Source organism: Ostrinia furnacalis, unplaced genomic scaffold (genome assembly GCF_004193835.3).
Source record: "Ostrinia furnacalis isolate ACB-3 unplaced genomic scaffold, ASM419383v2 OfSCF1172, whole genome shotgun sequence".
Classification (NCBI taxonomy): Eukaryota; Metazoa; Arthropoda; class Insecta; order Lepidoptera; family Crambidae; genus Ostrinia; species Ostrinia furnacalis.
The window spans coordinates 1,888,238-1,912,876 of NW_021131411.1; the positions used below are offsets into that span (position 1 = coordinate 1,888,238).

The following is a 24,639-nucleotide window of genomic DNA, read 5'->3' on the forward strand; positions in this document are numbered from 1 at the left end:
CCACTGAAAGACATAACCGGTAGCCAGAAATAATCGATCATGTGAAAACACAATGATTAATCCAGCGACACACCAGCAAGATGCTAATTAGCCATTACAATGGCTACGCCAGAAAAGTCTTGCAATGGTAATCAGAAAGGAGTTTAGTCAAAAATGTAATTAGAATTAGCAAAAATTACGGAAAACTTAAAATCGGGACACGTGGCGGTCTTTTTCTAGAGACATTTTGCCCCACCCCAGCGTGTCAAAATAACAAAATAATAAACTTACGTCTCAAATGCGACGACGATTAATTGTTGGTAAACAATATTTTTGAACAGCAGTCGATCTACGCTGCCCTTCGAACGCTGCAAAGTAAAATAATTTGTAAAAATATCACAAAATCTCAGCACGTGTGCGGCAAATGGCAAACCGCAATAGCAAGCAATAGTGATGTCCAATGATATCGCAATCGAACAACCTGTAATTTTATGTTGATCATAATCGAATTTGAGTTAAAGTCAAATGCGATCCTATAATAATTTTACAACTTTACAACTGTTGCAAAATTACAAACAATACATTGTTACCAATGAAAATCGAAAAAATCGAAGCATTTTTACTACGCTTTATCTAATCAATCAATTTAAATTTAATAAAATATACTTTTACCATAACCCAAATTAAATTCTCGGCATTCTCTAGTCTAGATTGTTTGTGTTGTGAACTTGTGATTGCATCCACAAATAGTGTCTTTCAGAGCCCCGATTACGGTAATTTTTAACGTTTCCAATCCAGACGCGTTTCTGATTCTGCGATACGATTGGTCAAAACAGCTGACGTACGCTGTTGAACGACCAATCGTATCGCAGAATCGAGAAGCGTGTCTGGATTGTTGACGTTAAAAATTACCGTAATCGGGGCTTGGGGCTCAGTAAACTTTTAACGTCAACAATCCAGACACGCTTCTCGATTCTGCGATACGATTGGTCGTTCAACAGCGTACGTCAGCTGTTTTGACCAATCGTATCGCAGAATCAGAAACGCGTCTGGATTGGAAACGTTAAAAATTACCGTAATCGGGGCTCTGAAAGACACTATTTGTGGATGCAATCACAAGTTCACAACACAAACAATCTAGACTAGAGAATGCCGAGAATTTAATTTGGGTTATGGTAAAAGTATATTTTATTAAATTTAAATTGATTGATTAGATAAAGCGTAGTAAAAATGCTTCGATTTTTTCGATTTTCATTGGTAACAATGTATTGTTTGTAATTTTGCAACAGTTGTAAAGTTGTAAAATTATTATAGGATCGCATTTGACTTTAACTCAAATTCGATTATGATCAACATAAAATTACAGGTTGTTCGATTGCGATATCATTGGACATCACTATTGCTTGCTATTGCGGTTTGCCATTTGCCGCACACGTGCTGAGATTTTGTGATATTTTTACAAATTATTTTACTTTGCAGCGTTCGAAGGGCAGCGTAGATCGACTGCTGTTCAAAAATATTGTTTACCAACAATTAATCGTCGTCGCATTTGAGACGTAAGTTTATTATTTTGTTATTTTGACACGCTGGGGTGGGGCAAAATGTCTCTAGAAAAAGACCGCCACGTGTCCCGATTTTAAGTTTTCCGTAATTTTTGCTAATTCTAATTACATTTTTGACTAAACTCCTTTCTGATTACCATTGCAAGACTTTTCTGGCGTAGCCATTGTAATGGCTAATTAGCATCTTGCTGGTGTGTCGCTGGATTAATCATTGTGTTTTCACATGATCGATTATTTCTGGCTACCGGTTATGTCTTTCAGTGGGTGTTAATTTCTTGCAATGAGTTATCGGTTTGATGTGTAATCAACCGATTAACACATTTTTCTACTGTGGTTGCTTGGGTGGTGGTACTCAATAGATCACAAAGATTATCCTCCACCTAAACTAGGTTATCAATGGCAGATAGCAAAATCAACCTGAGCATTGAATAATGGATGTTTCATGGGACTGCAGTCACCTGGAAAAAAAGCTTTGCCCACCTGTGGACTGAAAGCAGAAAGATTGTTTGTGAAATCCACCATAACTTTATTCATTTTAGTTATTGGGTTAATAACTGATAAACAATCTTATCTATGGTTGATGTACAATTCTTTTTATAATATTCATAGGATAATCTTAGTAAAAGCTTTTTTTTTTTCATTAAAATTTTCATCTACCTACAATTCTAATTAATTAATGTGACAAGTGTTATCCAAATAAATACAAAAAGACCCCTAGAGAGAGAAATAGTCTACACAAATTTTAGGTTAGTAGCAGTAGATCTATCTATCGGTAAAATTACAATAAAATTTGTACATTATTGGGACAATGAAGTTATTCAACTACCCACATCTCTCAAATCCAAATGAGTGTACTGCATGCAATCTCTGATCGATCATATTCAAACTTAAATGTATTTGTGTAATTCTGAAATGCAGCTAATATTAATTTGACTCTTGCCAACAAAAATGATTAACATTGTTAACAATGTCATCATTTAGGTGTAGAACGAAGATTTTTTAATACTTTTCTTTTGTCCGCAGTGTAAATAGTGTTCATGGCCATGGTGACAGAATCAAAGGTGAACGGTGGAGAGGTAGAGGCTCCCACGGAGTTGCCTCCAGCGCTGGCCGAGAAGCCGGCGGGACTTCCTCCGGGCAAGTACTCGCTGGTCGGCTGGGACATGGACACTACCGGCAGAAGACTTATTGATGAGGTACGTTTTCAATTACCATTTATTCCAAAGTTTTTTTTGCACCGTCACACCGTATTGATTAATACTGTTACTCGCCAGGAAAAAATTACCATCAAGTCACACTGTTAGTTGTTAGGTCATTTTTTTACCTTGAGAACAAGCATTTTTTGTATACTTGATTAAATTGCTGTACCAATCCTAAATTTTAAATAATCTTCAAGCATGCTTGGTTCTAAAAATTGCTTTTGCCCAAAACTTTATGTAAATAAGTCTTGAAGCTGTGTCATCATAATGAAAGACTTTAGATAAAACTAAACAATAACTAATTGTGCTAAGCAATTAAGATTGTTTAGAACTTTGTATTCACTTCAATATACTTCTGTATCTTATCAGTCCCACAATGACCTCTTATTTTTATCTATGGCTTCTTTACATTAAAGGCAAATAATTTAAGTTGTTTGCTTGGATATTCTAAGCAAATACAAAGATTACACAGTGTGGGTGCTATGTATGCATTCAATTAATATGTCAAGAGACTGAAATGGTTATAGCAAATTACGGTAGACAATTATTGCTAACTTCAAAACAATGTTACATGGTCTATAGTCTTTTTCACCTAAGATGATCCGTATGACGTTTCGAGTTTGAAAGATTTAGAGATGTCACATAACTAAACCATAGCGATTTATCTATCGATTTTATTCGAAGAGGTAGTGACACCTACTTTTCGAGAAATATTTTGTATAGGTGTTATTTAACAAAAAACATGTTTTTTTTTAATTACTAATATTATTGTAACAATTTTTTATTGATAATATTCAAATTTCATGGTTCGTGTTCAAAAAAACGATTCCTAAAAAGTACTGGTTCTGTTTCTTTAAATTAAAAACTATAAATTTATTTTCAATGCGTTTATTAAAGTCAATAATCGAAAAATATAGTTGATTTTTGTGATGTTTTTAGTAACTAAGTATTCACTGCAATCGATTAATGAACCGCGGAAATAATCGATTTTATTAAACAAGAAATACCCCAGCACTAAATCTATTCCGTTTCACACATTGCGTACATTAAATAAAAAATAATTTTACATCGTATTTAATTAAAATATAATCAATAGACTCAGATTTTACTATATATTTCAAGACAAGTAGATAATTTTTTTTTATTATATTGCTAATAAAATACAAACATTTTTTCAAAAATATTCTGCATATGTAGCATGCGTAATATGGATAACCTTGAAGTGTCATACGGATCATCTTACGTGAAAAAGACTATAGGTAGGTTATAACCAAGTATAGTTTAGTTAATAATGCCAATAGAATACCAACCAACCAATTAGGTAAACCTCTCATGTTATAGGTGTGATGGGTTTTATACAACAACCTTTCTTTACCTATTTTCCTTAGACTTTATTTTTTGTAACATTCATTTCCCTGTTTTGGTGTCAAAATAAAATGGACAGTGTATGTAGTATAACTTTATTTATTGGATGATGAGATCATTTTCAAAACTCTATTATAAGATTTATTTATGAACCCTTTGTTTTGATTTGGTATGAAAAAGTAAGAAACAAACAAAGTAACTTTCCCATTTATAATTTAGTGTCAAGCCGTTGTTTTGACACGCAGTCAACTTGTTTTGATAGATTGATCAATGGATGATTTTAGAACCAGAGTAACATAGATTACTCTGACATTCCTTCACACAATCACCTAGATAAAACCACAATCCATGCCACACTAATTTAAGTGCTCTCAGTAACTTCATTGAGAGTCAACTCTCACTATAGAATTGGTCCATTCTGCAAAGTCAAGGCATGCCATTCCTAATTTTGATTCTTCATACAAATTCGACTTGGGCCCAACTATCGGCCAACTAAAAGTTGGTGATCTGCTCCTAGTCTTAATGTGCCCTTGGTCACTAAGGTTCCAACATTGTCTGTAAGTTTTACATAGAAGCTAAAACATACATTTTATCCGCAGATATGCCAGATAGCAGCGTACACTCCGAAGCAGACGTACTCTCAGTACATCATGCCTTACGGTGACCTGAACCCAGGAGCCCGTAGGCGCCACAACGTTCGGGTCGTCACCGTCGGCCGCTACCGGATGCTCAAGGATACCGTTACTCATAAGGTTAGTAAATTATAAAATAAATCAAATAAAATTGTTTGTATCAGCTGAAAGACATGCACTGCTGGACCTCCCCCAAGGTTTTCCACAAACACCGGTCCTGCGCCGCTCGCATCCAGGCACCTCCCACAACCTTCATCAGATCGTCGGTCCACCTAGTGGGAGGCCTGCCCACGCCACGTAAACACACAGACGCCCAAAATAAAATATACAGACAGACTTGCCTGTCCTGGGCTAGATCAAGCCAATTGTTGCCTGCTGTTTTCATAATATTATCAGCCCACCTTTCCTTGGGCCTCCCAACATTCCTCTTCCCCTTTGGTCCTTTCCGTTCTGTTGATGCTATAGTGTGTTAGTAAGTTAGTTTCTGTAAAAGAACCTACAATGAATCCAGCGGCTTTAAGAATTTTCCTGCACTGGATGTGTTCTGCTGCAGACAGCGGCGGTCAGGTCAAAGTGAATGCATCATTTATTGTCAATATTGTCATCATTATGCAGGCAGTTTGAATTTTAATTATAAATGCCATGATAAAAAACATATTTCCGGATTAATTATCAGTAAATCCTGTATTGGTCACTGTTGCAGTTTGTTATTTGATAAAAATGTATAACGTCTGTTTTGTAAGCATTTTTACAAATGCTAAGATGCTACAGTGTTTAGCTTGACATGCTATCTTCTATACTTAATTTTAATTCTGACTAGCTTTCCGCCCGCGGCTTCACGCGCATGGACTTCATTATCTACATATTTTTCTTTTTCCAAAATGAAATTTAGCCTATGTTACTCGTGGATAATGCAGCTTTCGAATGGTGAAAGAATTTCTAAAAACGGTCCATTTGTTTTTGAGCCTATTCATTACAACCAAACAAACAAACAAAGTTTTTCTCTTTATAATATTAGTGTAGTAGATTACCCACTCGACTGTATTTTGCTTCAACCACACCAACGCGTGCAGATCGCCATATCATAGGAAAATGACAGGTCGCGTGAGCTGTCATGGGTCGCGTATAAGTAAATGACACTACTTCCATTGTATTCCCTCCTCCATTGGGGACCTAAGTACTGAATAAAAGCTTTCACTTAGATATCTTTGCACAGATTCTGAAGACAAAGTCTGAGATCTCCGCGCTGTCTGACTTCCTGGACTGGCTGGAGAAAGAAAAAGGCGATGGCAGCGTCATCCTCATCTACCACGAGCCGCGACGTCTCAGCCCTACCATGCTGCTCGAGGCACTCACCAGGTAAGGCTGAAGAAAACACGGGACTATTCACATATTATCTCGTTCCCACCGCTCCAACTCTAAAGTAGCCGGGATCTACAGCTTGAATGCCTATAAAAACCTAACCAGTGAAGAAAGAGCACGTTATTTCAGCTACAGGATGTCCACTGCTGAACATGGCCTATGTTCCTGTCCCCCAATGATTTCCAGATTGACTGGTTAGTAGCGACCTGCATCTGGCGCCTTTTCTATCTTTAAGTTTGTGGGTGGAGGTCCCACGCTTCGCTTTCCGGTACGTGGCCTCCACTTCAGAACCTTGCTGTCCATCGGTTCTGCGTACTATGTGCCCTGCCCATTGCCACTTCAGTCTACTAATCTGACGGGGGATATGTCAGCGACTTTAGTTCGTTTACGGCACTTTCAGTTTGTTTCAGACACTTTTTTTTTATTTAATCTATCATGCGATCAGACTGGAGACTGAACAGATTTGTTCTGTGATTATCGGCGATGAAAGTAAATTCGCCATTGGGACTCCCTCTCCCTTCAGACACTTACCGATTATTATTTACCATGACGACACATACGGACTTTAATAATAATAATAATAATAAAGCCCCGCAGGGCAGCTTTGTGGCGAGCTGTTGGTGAGTAGCGACACCACGGGGCCAGTTGTTAATCCGAGTGCTCCCGAGAGTCGGTCAAGACCCTCGTCTTCGGCTTGCCGAAGTGGAAACCGAGAGGGTCTGCAGGACTTTCATCTCTGGCTTGCCTTAGCCGGCCGGCCAGAGTGGAGTCGCTAGAGCTATATGCTCCAGGGGTGGAAGTGTTAAAGGGCATAACGCCGCGAGTAACTCCGGAGAAAGCGCAGCACACCTCTCTACACCCCTGAGCTGGTAGACGCCAATGTTGCCCCTCAGTCCGGTCTATACGACCCATGACGCCAGGGGGGGCCCATTTAGTCGCTGGCTAGTCACCGCCTGCCATTTTTTCAGTCCGAGACTATGAACCAGGCAGGTGTCCCGTAGTCTCCATCCATAGCCCAGTAACCAGTCCATCCATCCTTCATCCATAACCCTAGTCCATTCTCCAATAACTGCAATAGCTCCTGTGCACAGGCTGGGGATGGTCTCTGGCTACATCCCATGATATAGTCAGAGACTAGATCCAGCATGTGCACCACTTTCACTTTTGTCGATTATTTTGCGCTTAAAACGGCCTCTACGTGTTGGATCTGTATCCCCACGCAAGCCTTATAAAGGACCGGGCCACTTTTGACCCGTGAGCTCCAAAGCGTACAAACATAATAATAATAATAATAAAGTCCTTTATTGCTTCTACAACATACTTATTCTATTCTAGTTACAATAATGTTGATTGACATAATATTATGAGGAAGCAATTGGAGGTGCTTTAACCTATGGTTTTCTTTTTCGTCAAGGTACAAGCTCCTGGACCGATTCAAGACCATCGTGGCCGGTTTCGCCGACAGCTACGCGTTGGCCGCCGACAAGTGCAAGACGACGGTCAAGTCGGTGTCGCTGCGTGTGCTAGCGCGTGTGCTGTTAGATGCCGACTCGCTGTCGGTGGATAGCGCGCTAGACCGCGCTACTGCGGCTTATAGGATCGTGGAGCACTTGGCGCAGGGTAAGTTGCTCTACAGATTTCGCCGACACCTTCGCCGACAATTGACGGTGAAGACCGCGCCACTTCAGCCTACAGGATCATGGAGCACTTGGCGCAGGGTAAGTTGTTGTAAGATAAATAAAAGCTACAGGACAAAGGCAGGTTCGCCGGCAACTACGCCGACATTGTCGGTGAAAACAACGGCACTTCAGCCTATAGGATCGTGGAGCACTTGGCGCAGGGTAAGTTGTTACTATGCAGACTTCACCAACAAGTGCAAGACGACGGTCAAGTCGGTGTCGCTGCGTGTGCTAGCGCGTGTACTGTTAGATGCCGACTCGCTGTCGGTGGATAGCGCGCTAGATCGCGCTACTGCGGCTTATAGGATCGTGGAGCATCTGGCGCAGGGTAAGTTGCTCTACAGATTTCGCCGACAACTACGCCGACAAGTGCACGATGATGGTGAAGATTACGCCTACAGGATTGTGAAGCATCTGACGCAGGCTAATTTGTAGATTTATAGACTTTGCCGACAGTCACAAGTGAAGACCGCGTTACACCTAGTTGTAGGATCATGGATCATCTGGCGCCGAGTACTGATACAAGCTATAGAAATGTGGCGGAGTTCACCAACAACTATGTCGATAAGTGCGAGACGATGGTGAAGATGTGCCTTTACAGTCTACAGGATCGTCGAGCATTTAACGTTCTTCATCGTTTAAACCATAGGAGTCATAGAACGTAGATCTCCTCCAATGATTTCCAGATTGGACATTTGGTAGCAGCCTGCATATAGTGCCTTGCTGCAACCTTTATTTGTCCGCCTTTTTTCAATTGGGTTTCGGTAATTCCAGTAAATGAATAATAAATAAAAAGCTTTTATTTCCACAAGTTTACAATTTTATAAATTAAGTTAGAAGCATCTGTCTTCACTCTTGTGGCACCCCTGTATGGGCAAAAGCCTCCTCCATTCCAGTGGATTGTATAATTTCGCTATAGTAGAATAAATACAGTGTTATGTATTTATTCTACAATACATGTATACAGTGTGAAATGGCGCGATAAGATAATAATATATTACGCCCATCCATTTGAAGTCTAAAATCCCTGATTAGAGTATATCACGGCATTCTAGCCCATCAGGCAGCACAATTAATCGACATGTTTGTCCACCAGGCGAGCAGCAAGAAGTAGGCGCGGGCGGCGAGGGCGGCGGCGCGGGCGCCAGCGCCGACATGGTGGAGACGGCGCGCGTGTGGGCGCGGCCCGTGGCCACTGAACTGGAGGCGTTGGCGGCGCTCAAGCAGCTGCTCGAGAGGTAGGCCGCTGCTGTGTTAGGCTCAATTTATTGTCCGTGGTGCATAATCTTTTCTTAAAGGTTTTAAACCTTTGTTTGTCACCTGTCATCCGCTTTGCAATGGAGGAAAGTCGAACCTTAATTTCGAACTCCTCCTATGTTCTTCTGATTAATTTCGTTGCGGGTCCAATAACAGTTTGATTGACAAACTTGACCTTCATTGGTTGGGTTTTTGTGGCGGTCAAGCTGTAGATCCTGGCAACACAAGAGTTGCAGTGGTGGGAACGAGAGGTGGGAATAGTCCCGTTGCTGTGTTAGGCTGCTTTCAGAGTAACGCTAAGAACCACAGTAAATACAAATGAGTAAGTCGTCTTCTTAGAAACGCACCGAGCGCGGTTTGTATGTGAGCGCGCCAATACGTATGCGGCGCGCACGCACACACTAACAAAATTTAGCGTCTTAGCAGGGTGTTGCGCGGAATAGCCATGGTGTCCCGGTGATATATAGCCCTTAGACTGGTTTCAAAGTAACGCTGGCGGCACGCGCCGTCGGCCAGCGCGTCTCAGGAGTGCACGCATGACCGGCGGAGCGCTGTGAAACGAGTCTCACGAACGGTACGTGTGAACGACGTGTCTATGAAACAAGCAAATACTATCGTGTAATGAGGGCTATCGTTTTAGCGCTCACCAGTTGGCGCCACTGTAGAGTAAGGACAGGACCTTGCTAGTAGCGAAGACAGTGGCACCAACTGGTGAGCACTAAAGTGGTAGGAGGACTATCGCTCATCTCATCTCGACTCATCAAGATGGCGCCAAGTATAAAAACGATAGCCCTCATTGAGAGCGCGCACGTGTGACCGGCGCCGGTCAAACGACTCTGAAATCAGCCTTAGGGCAACTGCTGGAGATGTAGGTGGCTGCGGTGTCAGGGCGTGTGTTGACGAGCCGGCTTACATCGGGCTGGTGCAGGCGAGCAACAAGAGGTGCCCCGTGGCTACCGAGCTTGAGGCGTTGGCGGCGCTTAAGCAGCTGCTCGAGAGGTGACTGTGAGCCGCTCGTAGTGTCCAGGAGTGTGCAGCCGAGCCGGCTTGTATCGGGCTGGTCCCGGGCGAGCAGCAGGTAGGCGCGGCGGGACATGGTGGAGACGGCGCGCGTGTGGGCGCGGCCCGTGGCCACTGAACTTGAGGCGTTGGCGGCGCTCAAGCAGCTGCTCGAGAGGTAGGCCATTGCTGTGCTAGGCTGCTTTCAGAGGAAGGCCCAGAACACACGGTGAAACGCAATTGCAACGAAACTGCAACTTCTGGTTACTTTTGAGTTGCATCTAAGTTTCTGCCATAGATTCCGTTGAGAGACCACACATGACGCGACCTTTTCAAACCGGTTTCAAACTGATCGTTGCAGTTTCGTTGCAATTGCGTTTCACCGTGTGTTCCGGGCCTAAGGCTGAGAACTCACGGCGCGATTTTCACGCGATTTCAAATCGCGCCGATCGATCTCAGAGCGCGGGTGAAAACCGCCGAGGCTGCGGTTACCGCGGCCCGCGCGATCCTACTAGTCGCCCGCCGGTGCCGCGGGACCCGCATACAACCGCGCACGCTGCGGGCGCAAACCGCTGGAGATGTCACTACAGTGCCCAGGAGTGTGCAGCCGAGCCGGCTTGTATCGGGCTGGTCCCGGGCGAGCAGCAGGTAGGCTCGGGCGCGGCGGGACATGGTGGAGACGGCGCGCGTGTGGGCGCGGCCAGTGGCCACTGAGCTGGAGGCGTTGGCGGCGCTCAAGCAGCTGCTCGAGAGGTAGGCCGCTGCTGTGTTAGGCTGCTTTCAGAGGAAGGCTAAAGCCGGCAATACACGGACCGCCTAAAGCAGTCGGGGTCGACAGCTTCAAGCTGCGACTGCACAGTGAACTGCAGAGTTCTATGGACGCACATACACGAACCGTTCGACAGCACGGTGAATTTTCATCGTGCGGTCAAGCTGTCGACAGCTCTCGCGCAGTTACCTCGGCCCACTTTCTTCATTCCACGGCGCGCGCGCTTGTGATTTGTTGAGCAGTTATCACTGGCAGCTTCAAGCTGTTGACTCTTGACTGCAAGAGCGGTCCGTGTATGTTGATCACTGACTAACTGCTCGAGCTGTCCGTGTATTGCCGGCCTAAGAACTCACGGCGCGATTTTCGCGCCAATCAAGTCACTGGTACAAAATGGTCGCCCGAGGTAGGCCGCTGCTGTGTTAGGCTGCTTTCAGAGGAAGGCCCAGAACACACGGTGAAACGCAATTGCAACGAAACTGCAACTTCTAGTTACTTTTGAGTTGCATCTAAGTTTCTGCCATAGATTCCGTTGAGAGACCACACATGACGCGACCTTTTCAAACCGGTTTCAAACTGATCGTTGCAGTTTCGTTGCAATTGCGTTTCACCGTGTGTTCCGGGCCTAAGGCTAAGAACTCACGGCGCGATTTTCACGCGATTTCAAATCGCGTCGATCGATCTCAGAGCGCGGGTGAAAACCGCCGAGGCTGCGGTTACCGCGGCCCGCGCGATTCTACTAGTCGCCCGCCGGTGCCGCGGGAACCGCATACAACCGCGCACGCTGCGGGCGCAAACCGCTGCAGATGTAGGTCACTACAGTGCCCAGGAGTGTGTTGCCGAGCCGGCTTGCATCGGGCTGGTCCCGGGCGAGCAGCAGGTAGGCTCTCGGGTTAGATCAGGGGTTCCCAAAGTGGAGGCGCAAAGACCTTTAAAGGGGGGCGCGGGCCATCTGTGTAGTTAAGTATAAAAAAACCTGCGACCGCTGAGATAATGCGACTGCTCGATACGACCAATAAATATTCTGGACTGGAGGAAGGGGGGCGCGGAATTTTTCGTATGGTCGAAAGGCGGCGCGTCTCAAATAAGTTAGGGTTTTACCCCTGCGTTAAATGATCTTATGCCCACTGCAGACACGCTGCAGTTAATTTAACGCTGTACTAGCGCGGCGGATACAAATATGACACCGCACCACGCATAGCCGCGATGCTCTTGGGCCCCAGTAGACTTTGTTACTATACCTGTTTATCTTAAACTAGCATTCGTACTAAAAAGATTTGTTATCTTCCAGACAGAACACGTTCCGGCCAGTATTCGCGCCTCTGCTCCGTTCTGCGCGGCCGGAGCGCAAGCGCGTCACTCAGCTGCGACGCTTATTGGCTGACGCGGGACTGTTGTATGAGCAGCTGCGTGGCGCCTGGCAGGACCACAAGCTGGAAGGTAGGCGTCAGCAAACCGGTCGCAGTGATACTGGGACTCCATAGAACTTGAATTATAATAGCCGGTCAACAAAAAAAATGGCGTCAAAATATCATACTAAAGCCTGGTCCGTGAGCACGTAGTGTAATTATGTTGCTGTCGCGCTCGCACACTCACTGCGGGCGCCCGTAGCACAGTCGCGACAGCAATATAATTACGCGCGAGCGATAAGGATGGGTAGCTTGGGGTCATTGGACAAAATTCTACATGCTCACGGACCAGGCTTTAACCAATGCCAGTCCAGTGCTGAAAAAGAAATCGCTAAAACGCATGCCTATCCAAAAGTACTAACTGGTGCATCTAATAGGTCAAGCTCAAGCCTTTTTTTCATCCAGAGACTGACTGTGTAGGCTATCTTTTAAACTACCATCGGTCCATAAGCTGGAGGATGAGTCCTGCCAGTATTGACCAATGACAGGCGTAAAAGATACCTCTCCAAATATGCGTGTAAGATCATCATCTCTGCTGAACTAAAGCATCCCAAGGGCATGATCTCCTTTTTTATCCAGTTGCTGGCTGTCAGCTATCTTCTGAAAGCCATTAGTCCATTGAGTCTGCTCAACAACATACACTACATTTGCCAAAAAGAGATCTCCACTCTCGAGTCACTTATACAATTGTTAATTTCGTTCCAGGTTTAGAGAAACAATTGGCTTCGCTGTCAGTATCGGCGAAGGAGGAAGACATTAAGGAGCTCATAGAAATTTTCGACTGCCACTTTGACCCCGCCAAAGAGCCCAAAGGACCCAAAGCCAGGATCCCCAGAAATAGGACAAGGGTGAGTAGCAAAATCACTGTATAATAACTTAATGATGTAAATACACTGTAACATTTGATATTGAAACCCTGACTCCTAAACTAGTGTAAACTGTATTTCAGGAGCCCAATTACCTGTGATAATGTAATTGCTTTTGAGTCTTCAGATTCTTTTAAAAGAATTCATATTTCGCCGCTACGTATAAGCTAATATCATCCTCCCCGATCTGTATCTGGCCAGCAAAGGGCAGAAGTCCTTAATGGCCTGTGTTTTGCTTTGACGAAAGTAACGTGTAAATGAAATATCAGTAATTTGAACTGCTACTTTTTAGTCTGTTGTCTTGTTCAAGTAATAATAACGAATGTTACTTTCCAGGCAACGTCATCGGCGGGCGAAACCGGCGAAGCAGAGGGCAGCACAAGCGAGTCGCAAAACAGTTCACCACACAATTCACCTACAAAGACTAGCAATGGTATGTGTTAGTGTTAACCTTTCAAGTATTGTAGTCTACCAGATTTGGTCAAAAATCTACCTAAAAAGCGGCTGCGAAAATGTAGAGCGACACACCATCATAGAAAGCAGAGTCGTTTGGTGAGAAGTGGAAGCAACTGGACACAAAAAGTGTCTCTGCGCACGAAGTGGCCGATTTTATCACCCGTATTCACAAACGATGCTTGTTTAAGTGAAGCAGAAAATCGAAGGCACTGCGTTGAATAGAGCTCTGTGATTGGTTCGTGAGTGATCTTGTGCGTCCGCGCGCACTGTGAGACCTCATAGTGATGTTTGTGAATACGGGCGTATGTCAACCATATTCATTGGCGGTTTGTATACCACACAAGGAAGACAAGTGTCTAGATTTTCGCAGTCTGTATATTCGCTATACAGACTGTAAAAACCTAGACACTTGTCCCTTATTGCTGCTCTGTAATTTTTTTTAATAACTTTCATTTCCAAAGCTGAAGCTTAGCTTTGATTGCTGAAACTTATTGATTACATTATTATTTGTTAACCATTCCTTTTGTTCTCCCCAGACGTACCAGCGGCGGCGGTGAGCGCGCCGGAGGCGGTGCCGGCCAACTGAGCGCCGGGAGCCCACATTGCTATCGTTCAGTATCCACCAGGCCATAGGAATGTGACAAAAACATTTATTCGTATTATACACTAGGTTAAGTCTCCTTTGGAATTGAAACAGATTGTTTTGCATGCGTCGGTGAACGAGTTTACACATTTTTTTTAATTACATACCTACTTCCGCGCCCAGAATATTATTTACAACTTATTGCTTCGTGCATTTTTTCTATTATAGAATAAAAATTGTAGTTGAGTGCCTTAGCAACTCAGTGTAATAAGATATAACGTTTTTGTATATCCATAATAATATTTTTGTCTACGTATTTGTCGTGAACAACGTTTTTGTTGTTTTTGCAATGTCATACATAATAATATATTGTTATAAGGCCGAGTATACACGGACAAAATATTGAATGGTCGCTGTTTTGTTGAAGCGTATATCGAACTGTGTTCGAGGAGTTGAGAGTTTTGTACCATTTGTAATATCACAGATTTAATATTATAGCTTAAAGGAAGCAATATTTTATTGTTTTAAGTTTTAAATTGGGGCTTTGAACAAGGATATAAAAAGTACAATATGTTTATTTATTCAAAGTTACTTTTTATTTATTTAGTAATTGTGTGCAATGGCATATACCTAACTAAAGGATGGACTGATTTTTGCATCCACATATTTTAAAGATATTTTATTTATTTTTCTCTTGTTTCAATTGAGCGTTTCGTGTAAGTTAAATAGGCTCTGTTGCATCGCTTGACTAAATGCTGACTGCTGTCGTTCTGCCATAGGAAAGTGGTTCTTGTTGACTGTTTAGTTTTCACTTACCATACATAAGCTATGTAACGAAAACAAAGTGTGTACCTATTAACTTACCTCTAATTTAGTTAGTTTTAACATAGACTGTACATATAATTTAATTTCTTATTTTGTTCAGATCTCTAATAAATATGTAAGTCTACATTTTGTGGTTTTATTTGACAAACTATCTGAATACACATTTATACATACTTCCATGAACAATAAATACAATATAGGTGCAAAGTGCAACTAATATCAGAAACAATCTGCCAACGTTCTTTTCTCTTAGGCTTACTGGTTTCATCAACATCCGTTCAGCAATTTTAGAATGAATGAATAGGTACCTTCTATTAGGCTTACTAGTTTCGTCAAAATCCGTTCAGCAGTTTTTGAATGAATGAATAGATACCTTCTATTAGGCTTACTAGTTCCATCAAAATCTGTTCAGTAGTTTTTAAATGGATACCTATTAGGCTTACTAGTTTATCAAAATCCGTTCAGCAGTTTTTGAATGATTGAATAGGTACCTTCTATTAGGCTTACTAGTTTCATCAAAATCCGTTCAGCAGTTTTTGAATGAATGAATAGATACCTTCTATTAGGCTTACTAGTTCCATCAAAATCTGTTCAGCAGTTTTTAAATTAATGAATACCTATTAGGCTTACTAGTTCATCGAAATCCGTTCAGCAGTTTTTAAATGAATGAATACCTATTAGGCTTACTAGTTCATCAAAATCCGTTCAGCAGTTTTTGAATGAAGAAAAACAAAATCTAGAGATTTTGTTATGTATTCCTTTGAGGATTGCCATTGAGGATGGCCTCGCACGTAACTGTCAGGGCCATTGCTGAAACTTTCATTTCATAGCAAGATTCGTTCGTTTTCGTTCGTTTTCAGCCAAATGACGTCCACTGCTGGACAAAGGCCTCCCCCAAGGTTTTCCACAATGAACGGTCCTGCGCTGCCCGCATCCAGGCTCTTCCCGCGACCTTCACCAGATCGTCGGTCCACCTAGTAGGAGGCCTGCCCACGCTACGTCTTCCAGCCCGTGGTCGCCACTCGAGAACTTTTCTGCCCCAACGGCCATCGTCTCTACGAGCTATGTGCCCCGCTCACTGCCACTTGATTTTAGCAATTCTGCGAGCTATATCGGTTACTTTGGTTCTCCTGCAAGATAGCAAGATTCATCAAGTCATATTTTAGTAAAACAAAATGTTTGATAGAAAATACAAATTTATTTCAAATGGTCACCACGTCTTGTTTCGTCCAGCCTTCTGCCAGATGTTCTCTCACAGCTTTGTCCAATATCACCTGAAAAAAGAATTGTTATAGTCTAAGATCCCGCTATACAACGACCTTCACCGAGATGCTTATTTGATGAAACATATTTTATATTCAATTTAACATGTCAATAATTATATTGCTTAAGGGTTGCCTAATAAATTTCAGTCCAGGATATGATTAATTAATCATTAAAAAAAGTTTTATTTTTAAATATTTCATCGGTTTGATTATTAAACAAACTCCATACCAATCGAAAGTATGAAGCCCATAGAATATGCAAACGTTAGGTTGCCTATTCTTTTCCAGTCATAACTCTCGGGTTGCCAGGTATAAACAGGTAAATTGATAGAGCATTTTGCATCGGTCTGATAATTTAATCAAATATAAATGAAAATAAAGATTATTTCATTATGAACACGGTGGTATAGGGTTGCCTGCGAAAAATCAGTCCTGAATGACGGTTGTCGAATTTTGTAAAGTNTGTGTGTGGGAGCTGTGGTGGGGGAAATGTGGGGACACTGGTTCTCGTTGTAGTTACGCGCGACTTCATATCTATTCTCTTTCTATGATCTGAGGACGCGCCCCACCATTCTTCCGCTAATGTTTGAGTGTTATCGGTGCACGAGTGCACACGCACACTACAATAATGCCGCTCGGATTGCTCGGATCAAACTCCCCGCACCCCGCGCTTCCCTCGACCAAATATTGGTGGGAGGCGTCTTTGTGGATGAAACGATCTAGTAATACGTGCGGTAGTCTTAATCATGGCACTTGGTAGGTTGCCACCGACATTATACGGAATCGGTTTTACATTTCGTTAAAATAACAAAACACACTAAGCAATAAAGAATTTGAATATACCTCAATGTCGCGACAGCCCTGCATCGCTCTGCTCAGCACGACGTCAAAGTAGTCCATGTGAAGGCGATGCGACATCTCCAGTAAGGCTATGTTGCCTGTAACAAAATAGATAAATCAAAATGATAATTGTTATAAAATATTCCAGTACCTTAGAAGAAAAATGTCTTTAAGTTTAACCAAGAGACGTCACAGTTGGACAAATTTCCACAACGACAGGATCTGGCCGCATCCAGCCTCTCAAGAACTTTTTTGCCCTAACAACCATCATAACTTTCAAAGACTTGAGAAAATCTGCGTAATAGTCAATCATGTCTCATATGGGAGACAAGACACACTTTGGGATTTCTGGGGCCATATCGGAGTAAGATCTTTCACCGGGCTAGGATGCGCGAAGTGATAAAATGTTATCGATGATATTAGACAACACACATATAATAATATGGGCTTATCTCATCGCTTTTAATCGATAAAATGGCGCGATAAATGGTTTATCGCAGCGCCCATCCTGGGCGTACCTACAGGGTGTAGTCGTCTTGTCGAAGGATCGCCTAAGCCTTAAACAGTTTATCTCCCTCACCGGTGCTGGGCAGCGCGGCGACGGTGAGCACCACGCCGCCGTTGGCCTCCTCCACGTGGCCGACGTCGGCCAGCGGCTGCCCGCCGCGGCCCGCCATGGAGGCGCTGCAGGCGGCCGCCAGAGCAAGAGCGCGCGTGTTACGGGGACGGAAGGTTCAGAGTCGGTTGAGGAAGCCTCACTAGTGCGCCGCGAGTGTCTAATTGCGCGTGGGAGCATACTACGCGTGATCTTCACTACTAGTGAGCGCGGGCTCGTGTTACAAGGACATAAGGTTCAAAGTCGAAAGAAAAAACCTCATTGGTGTTAGACTTCGAGTGTCTATAAGCGCGAGCGTCGACGCGTTCACGCGTGCGCAGTACGCGTCATCATATTATTAGGTGGGCGTGTGTTATAATGACGTCACGCTCAGCCAATTTCAAATGTAAAAAAGCTTGCTAAAGCGCTTGTAAGTGTTTAAGCGACTGGCATAAAACTGCGCAAGAGCGAGACGAATGGCTAAGCTCAGTCACTTTGGGTTGCGGGTAGCCCTCAGAGTAACTAGGTTCGTTTCTCGTGTCTTTTTGATGGCTCCTCTGGGGCTCGTGTCTTACTGATCGCCAAAACACACTTAGGGACGCCGGACCATCAGAGTAAGTTCGTTTTCAGGATCCTCGTATCTTGATCTCTAACACAAAGCCGCAAGGTTCAAAGTGCTCACCGGTGCTGGGCAGCGCGGCGACGGTGAGCACCACGCCGCCGTTGGCCTCCTCCACGTGGCCGACGTCGGCCAGCGGCTGCCCGCCGCGGCCCGCCATGGAGGCGCTGCAGGCGACGGCGCACGCGCGTAACGGGATGCCAGCGTCGATCAGCGCTAGGGTTGACGCGTTTACGCCCGCGCAGTAGGCGCCGCCGTCTGCCTTTGATAGATATAGAGAAATGTTATTTAATTTTATCCCTACAAGCCCCAAACAATAGAAATCAATTGTAACCCAGTCATATGCGACTTCTCCGAGATTGAAGCAGAAAAGTAACAGCTTTAGGAATACATATGGATATTTTTATTCCAGCTTGTTTGTGGTTGTATGGTTTTTGAAAATTAAAGTAGCTACTTTGAAACAAAGCTTAGTGTAGCAGAATTAAGCTTTGTTTCAAGCATGACATTGGCATTGCTAAAACACTCAAATATTATAAAGAATTTCATTAATTTCAAAAAGCTTTTCTGTTGTAACTTCAACTCCCTTTATTTTTATTAATTTGCTTCAATTTACAAAACCTTAAAGACTACAATGTTCTGTAGAGTAAATAATTTTAAAAATTCTGTGATAACTAACCTGTAAAACTTCTACATAGATGTCAATCTGTGACCGAGGGTAGAGCTCAGTTTTGATGGCAGCTGTCAAAGCCTGCCTCAAGTGCAGAGACATCTCCTGGGACTTGCGATCACCTCGGGGACGGTTTTTTCTTTCTCCTGAAAATTTATTAAGATGAAAAGTTTTGTAAAATTGGAATCAACTTACTGCAATCAGTTTATGAGTTATTTTACCTGTAGAGAAAGTAGCCATACTGTATTGACAGTTCACTACAACACCATCTGGTGAAGATTTGGATTTAGATGCCTGAAAAATAAATAAAAAATTGTATAAAAATAATTCTCAGTCAAAGAATTTGAAGCAGCATTAAATGAGAAGTAGGAGAGCCGGAAAAGGAATGAAAATAAAGAGTTTGTAAATAGTTAGACCAAACAAGCATTTGATAGAATTATGAGATCAACACAGTTGAAAAGAAAGTACTATACATAACATTGTGGAAGAAAGAAACCTATACAGACTGTCTCACAAGCCAAATAAAAATATTTTTATAGCAATTTAACAGACTAGCATTATGAATAAACATTTAAAATAATATCTTAGAGGCAGAAATTTAAGATCTTAAGTCGTAAAGGTCCTTACCTGATGAGGTCCATAAACTGCAGCCAAAACTTTCGTATTACCCTGCTCTAAGTATGCACTACCGTCAGGCTGTGTGAATACACCTAGTTTACATCTTATTCGTCGTAATTCATTAGGTCTGCGACCATCAAGCCTTAAGCCTTGGCTTGATAATAAGTCCGGTGCTGGCATCCTGTTTAGTTCACTATTTCGGCGATATATTTCACAGGATTATGCTAAGAAACTTGCCTGTATGTTTATCACAACATATAAACCCACTTACAATGTGCGAAAACAGAAGGGTTTGAATATTTACAAAATATTTACCAATTTTTAGGTTATATTACAACACAGGTTTTTGACAACTTTGACATGTTTATTTGGCCGCACGAGCGATTGCGTGCGATAATGCACTGCATTCAACGTTTTGTTTTCGTATCAAGTCAACAACCCACTCTCTTTTGGGATAATTCCTTTACATAATCTGTACAGCATTCCAAATAAAAAATAAAAAGTGACATTTTGTTATGTCGTCCATTACTTGTGAAAATGCATTGTATTATTCGTAATTACACCTCTAAATAACAAAACTGGTACATATTTTTCCATTTATTGCATATTTTCAGTAGCATCGATATGAAACAGGCGTTAAATTTGAGTTGCCAGTGAATTGATGTGATTTCGTCTTTGTCTTGTCTATTTGCTGTCACCCGGTGGTGCGTGCGTGTTCATCAATTTCCTAAATTAATGGTGCTAATCTAATTCAAATCCAACACTGAGCCTTGGAAGAGTATCTTGATGATATTATCATTTAACTCTAGAAAAACAATGGGACCAGACCGCCGGGATTTTCGATGTGCTTGTTTTGTTAATTATTGTATTAGGTAGTTATCGATTTTTGGTGTGTACGATTGATTGCTAATTACCCCTTACAGAGTGACTAATTACAATGGACGTGGACGACTCAGCAGTTGACCTTAGTGTCAGGTAAGTATAGTTTTTTGTGGTTTACTGTTGTTGTTGATAAACATGCAGCTTGTAGTAGTAGTTATGTATAATTATGTAATTTGTTGCCTGCAGGTCTTTGCCACCTGAGCTGAGTGAGCTCAGAGCTCTAACTGCTAGTGGTCTAACTATAACGCCCGCTCAACCACCACCCCATGTAAGTGTAGTTTTAGTATTTATAATGAAGAATATTTTGTATTACACATACATTTAATATTAAATAGTAGCTATACAGGTAGATAAGAAAGTATATTTTCCTATAATAATGTTATATTTTCTCATGCTCCCCTTAGATTGACAGAGTGAGTATAACTGTAAGTTGATTTTGAATACTATTTCATTAAAAAAAATATTTTGTTTTGTTTTGATTATATTTCAAGTATAATTAATTTATAAATATAACTTTTCACAGCTTAGTATTGAAATGCCAATTACTTTGAAATATAAATAACATTTTGTTATCATGAAGCAGGAAAATATTCAATTGCATTATTTCCCTGTCTTTTGAACAGTTAAATTAGCAATTCAAATTATTTTTTTACACATTATGTATCAATGGCACATTGCATAGTGATTCCAAGGTAATTTGAAATATTCTTATATTTGTAAATATCATGTATAATATTAAAAATTAGACAGCAGTCTTTCGGTATTGAGAAGATAATGTAAAGATTATGGAATGGAATGTTTGTGGTTTAATCTTAATTATTTATTTAGCCTTGTTGCAAACTGATGATGCGTATTATGCATTGTTATTGGGGCATAAGACAGACATTAACTACAATGTTTACAAGCCTGTTGTAGTAAACATTGTTTTAGTGAAACAATCAACTTATATGACCTATTATTTTTATTATGACTGAGTTACTTTGGTGTAATGCAAATTTGTTATGGTGATTCATGGACAGAGACAATGTATAGTTTCGTAAAACATATTGAGTAGTCCCAGTACATAACATAACACTTTTAGTGACTTTGTGTCTCAGACATCTTTCCCATTCATCATCATCGTCATCATTTTAGCCATAGGATGTCCACTGCTGAACATAGTTTCCCATTACTCAATCATTTATTGCTTCCATTATGAACCTAAAAACTATAACATTATGGCACAGCAATTAGAATTAGAGATGAAACGGATATCCGGTAACTATCCGGTAGGCCGGATATCCGGCCTAAATTTACTATCCGGCTGGATACCGGATAGTAACTCACTATCCGGCCGGATACCGGATATTAAAAAACTACGACAATTTCCTGTAATAAAATGAAACACATTATAATCTTTGAGGTGAATATCAATAAAATGGCTTATAATAGTGACGGCTAAAAAGTTACAAAAAAGCCATATCAAGCCTTTCAAAAAACTTTTTTTTTCTGGGCTATTCACTAAAACATTTTTTCTTTCTTTCTTTCTAATGACGAATACTTGCATAATAGTAATATCTGTTATTGTCGAAATATTGACAAATAAAATAGGCGATCTTTTTTTTCACTGATATAGGTGTACCAGAATCTCATGGCAAATGGGGAAAATAAACTTTGTTGAGTGCAATACTGGGGAAATTGGATTAAACGATCTTGATACTGTTTAATTTTTATTTATGACTAATATAATGAACATGAAGTACGAATGCCTACCTATACATTTTAGGTATGTGTATGAAGAATGTTGTTATACATCGGGTTTTTAACATAGGAACATGTCTTGAAAAATAAGTAAACCGTATATTACTGTAAATAATTTTATTAAGTACTAGCGGTCGCCCGCGACTTCCTACGCGTGGATCCCGTTTTACCCCCTTCATCTATCTTACGCAGTTAAGATTGTTTCATACAAATGTTTTTTCCCGCTAATCCCGTTCCCGTGGGAATTTTGCAATATCCTGTTGTAACTAAGCTTTAAGTTTACTAAGATACCTGCATGCCAAATTTCAAGCGTCTAACTTAAGCGGTTTAGATTTTTCATACAAAAGGTTTTTCCCGCTAATTCCCGTTCCCGTGGGAATTCCTAAGTATACTATAACCTGCCCAGGAGTATGAAGAATAATTGTACTAAGTTTCGTTAAAATCCGTCAAGTAGTTTTTGTTTCTATAAGGAACATACAGACAGACAGACAAAAATTTTACTGATTGCGTTTTTGGCATCAGTATCGATCACTAATCACCCCCTGACAGTTATTTTGAAAATATATTTCTTGTACAGAATTGGACCTCTCTACAGATTTATTATAAGTATAGATCATACTTATAACTTATCACTTCATTCAGAACTAGAAAACGATTATAAGAACTCCACTTGCATTTCTTATTCTTCAAATAGATGATCAAGTTAAAGAGGTATTAATACAGGGTGTTAGGTAAATGGGTATATGAGCCGACACTAAAACACATAAAGCAGCTTTTAGGTAAGAATAATATAAAAATAAACATAGCCCTCCTTCTGACGCAGTTAGGTAATAAACTAAATGTAGGTAAGTATCAAAACATTTCACTCCAACTTACTGTCAACTCAACGACGCGAATTAAAATCAAAGATTGATTTTGAATTATGACTTATTTTACAATACACTTTGAAAACAATATGACTTGCTTGAGTTTTTTCGTCTTTTTCACAAAAATAACAAATATGCATGAAGAGATTACAAATTTTTTGCAGCGGCTGACAGATCTCTTGATTTTCTTTGACAGGTGACAATAAAGCCATAGACAATGGCCATATGAAAAACACACTTTTCCAATATTTTTGTTTGCCATGAGATTCTGGTACACCTTATGCAGTTCAGCCAGATTACGTAGCAAGTACCTAAACTAATTTAATTTTCACTATTCAATGACACTCACGATGGCAACCGAAATCGCCCAAATTGATCTGCCCTAGGGGGCAAAATAAGTATGACATTCTATTCGGACGGATTCAATTTTCGAAAGAGTGACTTGTCTAGTCTACTAGACCCACTGATCGCGATCGAAGCACCTGTGCGGTGCTAAACTCGTCACGACATGCAACGAGACAATGGGTCAACTATCCGGCCGCCGGATATCCGGCTATCCGGCCTAGCAGCACGCCGGATATCCGGTATCCGGTATCCGGCCAAACAACTATCCGTTTCATCTCTAATTAGAATGACCATTTTGAACTTATGTCATTTGCAACTTACAAAATGTTAAAAGGATCCTGCTGTATTCAATGATGATATAATTCACAGGGCTCCAGCGGCCGCCGGGTGCTCCGCCCGCGTTCTGAGCAGCGCAGCTATGCCGAGAGCCCCGATATTGTTCTGTTGCCGGCCGCGCCTCCGCTCCGCAAGCCGTCGGCGCCTACGGCTGCTCCTTTTACAGGTATTTGCCTTTACAAGCTTTTTTTTAGGACAACACTAGCTATGTAATTCTGGGTTACAAACAACAATACTGTAAAGTTTCATCATCACCGGTTCTGTAGTTTTTACGTGAAAGAGTAACAAACATCCAGACATCCAAACTTTCGCATTTATAATATTAGTAGGATAGTCAGCATCAAATAGTTCGAGACACCCAAAGTAGCCGAAAAGTTCGCAACACGCCTTTGTTACATTTGAATAAGGTTGTGTTGTGTCTATTTGGTTACTTTGGGTGTTACGAACTATATGTATAACACTTGACTACTAAAAGATTTTTACGCTTTATAGATAGCGCAGACCATCGATTTTTCGCCGGCCGATAGTTTAGTCGGGCACTTGATCAGTATGGGCATGTATGGAAGTGCGCACATTACACTGATTCGATTTGGCCGATTCTTCATACAATTTAAAATCGGACACAACTATCGGCCAACTAAAAATCGATGGTCTGCGTCTAGTCTTATTGTGCACATACAATAACATATTGAACATACAATTAAAGTTATGGTTTACATAGAATAATTTCTTATTTCTATCTACCAGTAGGGTACTTAGATTTGTTTTGTGTCTTCATGATGCTTTTATCTCTTGATTGTTCAAAGAATTTTACCCATTCTTGGTTGATTAGATTGAGCAAATGCATTTTGGTTATTTTTGTAGATTGAACTTATCTTAAAACTGTATAAATAAAATGTAATACAGTTGAAGTCTCATTGAAAGTAA

General features: G+C 41.4%; 3 protein-coding genes across 3 annotated transcripts in view; 2 read left to right on the forward strand and 1 right to left on the reverse strand.

The window, feature by feature from the left end:
• The first annotated feature begins 1,369 nt into the window (after window positions 1–1,369).
• Window positions 1,370–14,939, forward strand: exu (maternal protein exuperantia). The gene is made up of 10 exons (XM_028302975.1): window positions 1,370–1,535; window positions 2,565–2,737; window positions 4,705–4,857; window positions 5,954–6,096; window positions 7,514–7,719; window positions 8,875–9,016; window positions 12,092–12,240; window positions 12,915–13,057; window positions 13,412–13,508; window positions 14,068–14,939. Exons 2-10 carry the CDS (start codon window positions 2,579–2,581, stop codon window positions 14,115–14,117), a joined length of 1,242 nt encoding a protein of 413 aa, XP_028158776.1. The 5' UTR covers window positions 1,370–1,535; window positions 2,565–2,578; the 3' UTR covers window positions 14,118–14,939.
• A 1,178-nt stretch (window positions 14,940–16,117) lies between these two features.
• Window positions 16,118–19,912, reverse strand: Ski6 (exosome complex component Ski6). Its single transcript, XM_028303084.1, has 6 exons — window positions 19,553–19,912; window positions 19,147–19,219; window positions 18,935–19,071; window positions 18,322–18,520; window positions 17,048–17,142; window positions 16,118–16,213 (listed from the first exon to the last, which is right to left on the reverse strand). The coding sequence occupies exons 1-6, from the start codon at window positions 19,721–19,723 to the stop codon at window positions 16,142–16,144; spliced, it is 747 nt and encodes a 248-aa protein (XP_028158885.1). The 5' UTR covers window positions 19,724–19,912; the 3' UTR covers window positions 16,118–16,141.
• A 110-nt stretch (window positions 19,913–20,022) lies between these two features.
• Window positions 20,023–24,639, forward strand: part of LOC114351765 (transcriptional repressor p66-beta simjang) — a 45,884-nt gene continuing 41,267 nt past the window's right edge. Inside the window, exons 1-4 of the mRNA XM_028303080.1 lie at window positions 20,023–20,124; window positions 20,467–20,518; window positions 20,612–20,693; window positions 23,746–23,878. Coding sequence (XP_028158881.1) covers window positions 20,481–20,518; window positions 20,612–20,693; window positions 23,746–23,878 — 253 coding nt within the window. The 5' untranslated portion in view covers window positions 20,023–20,124; window positions 20,467–20,480. The remainder of the gene's footprint in view (window positions 20,125–20,466; window positions 20,519–20,611; window positions 20,694–23,745; window positions 23,879–24,639) is intronic.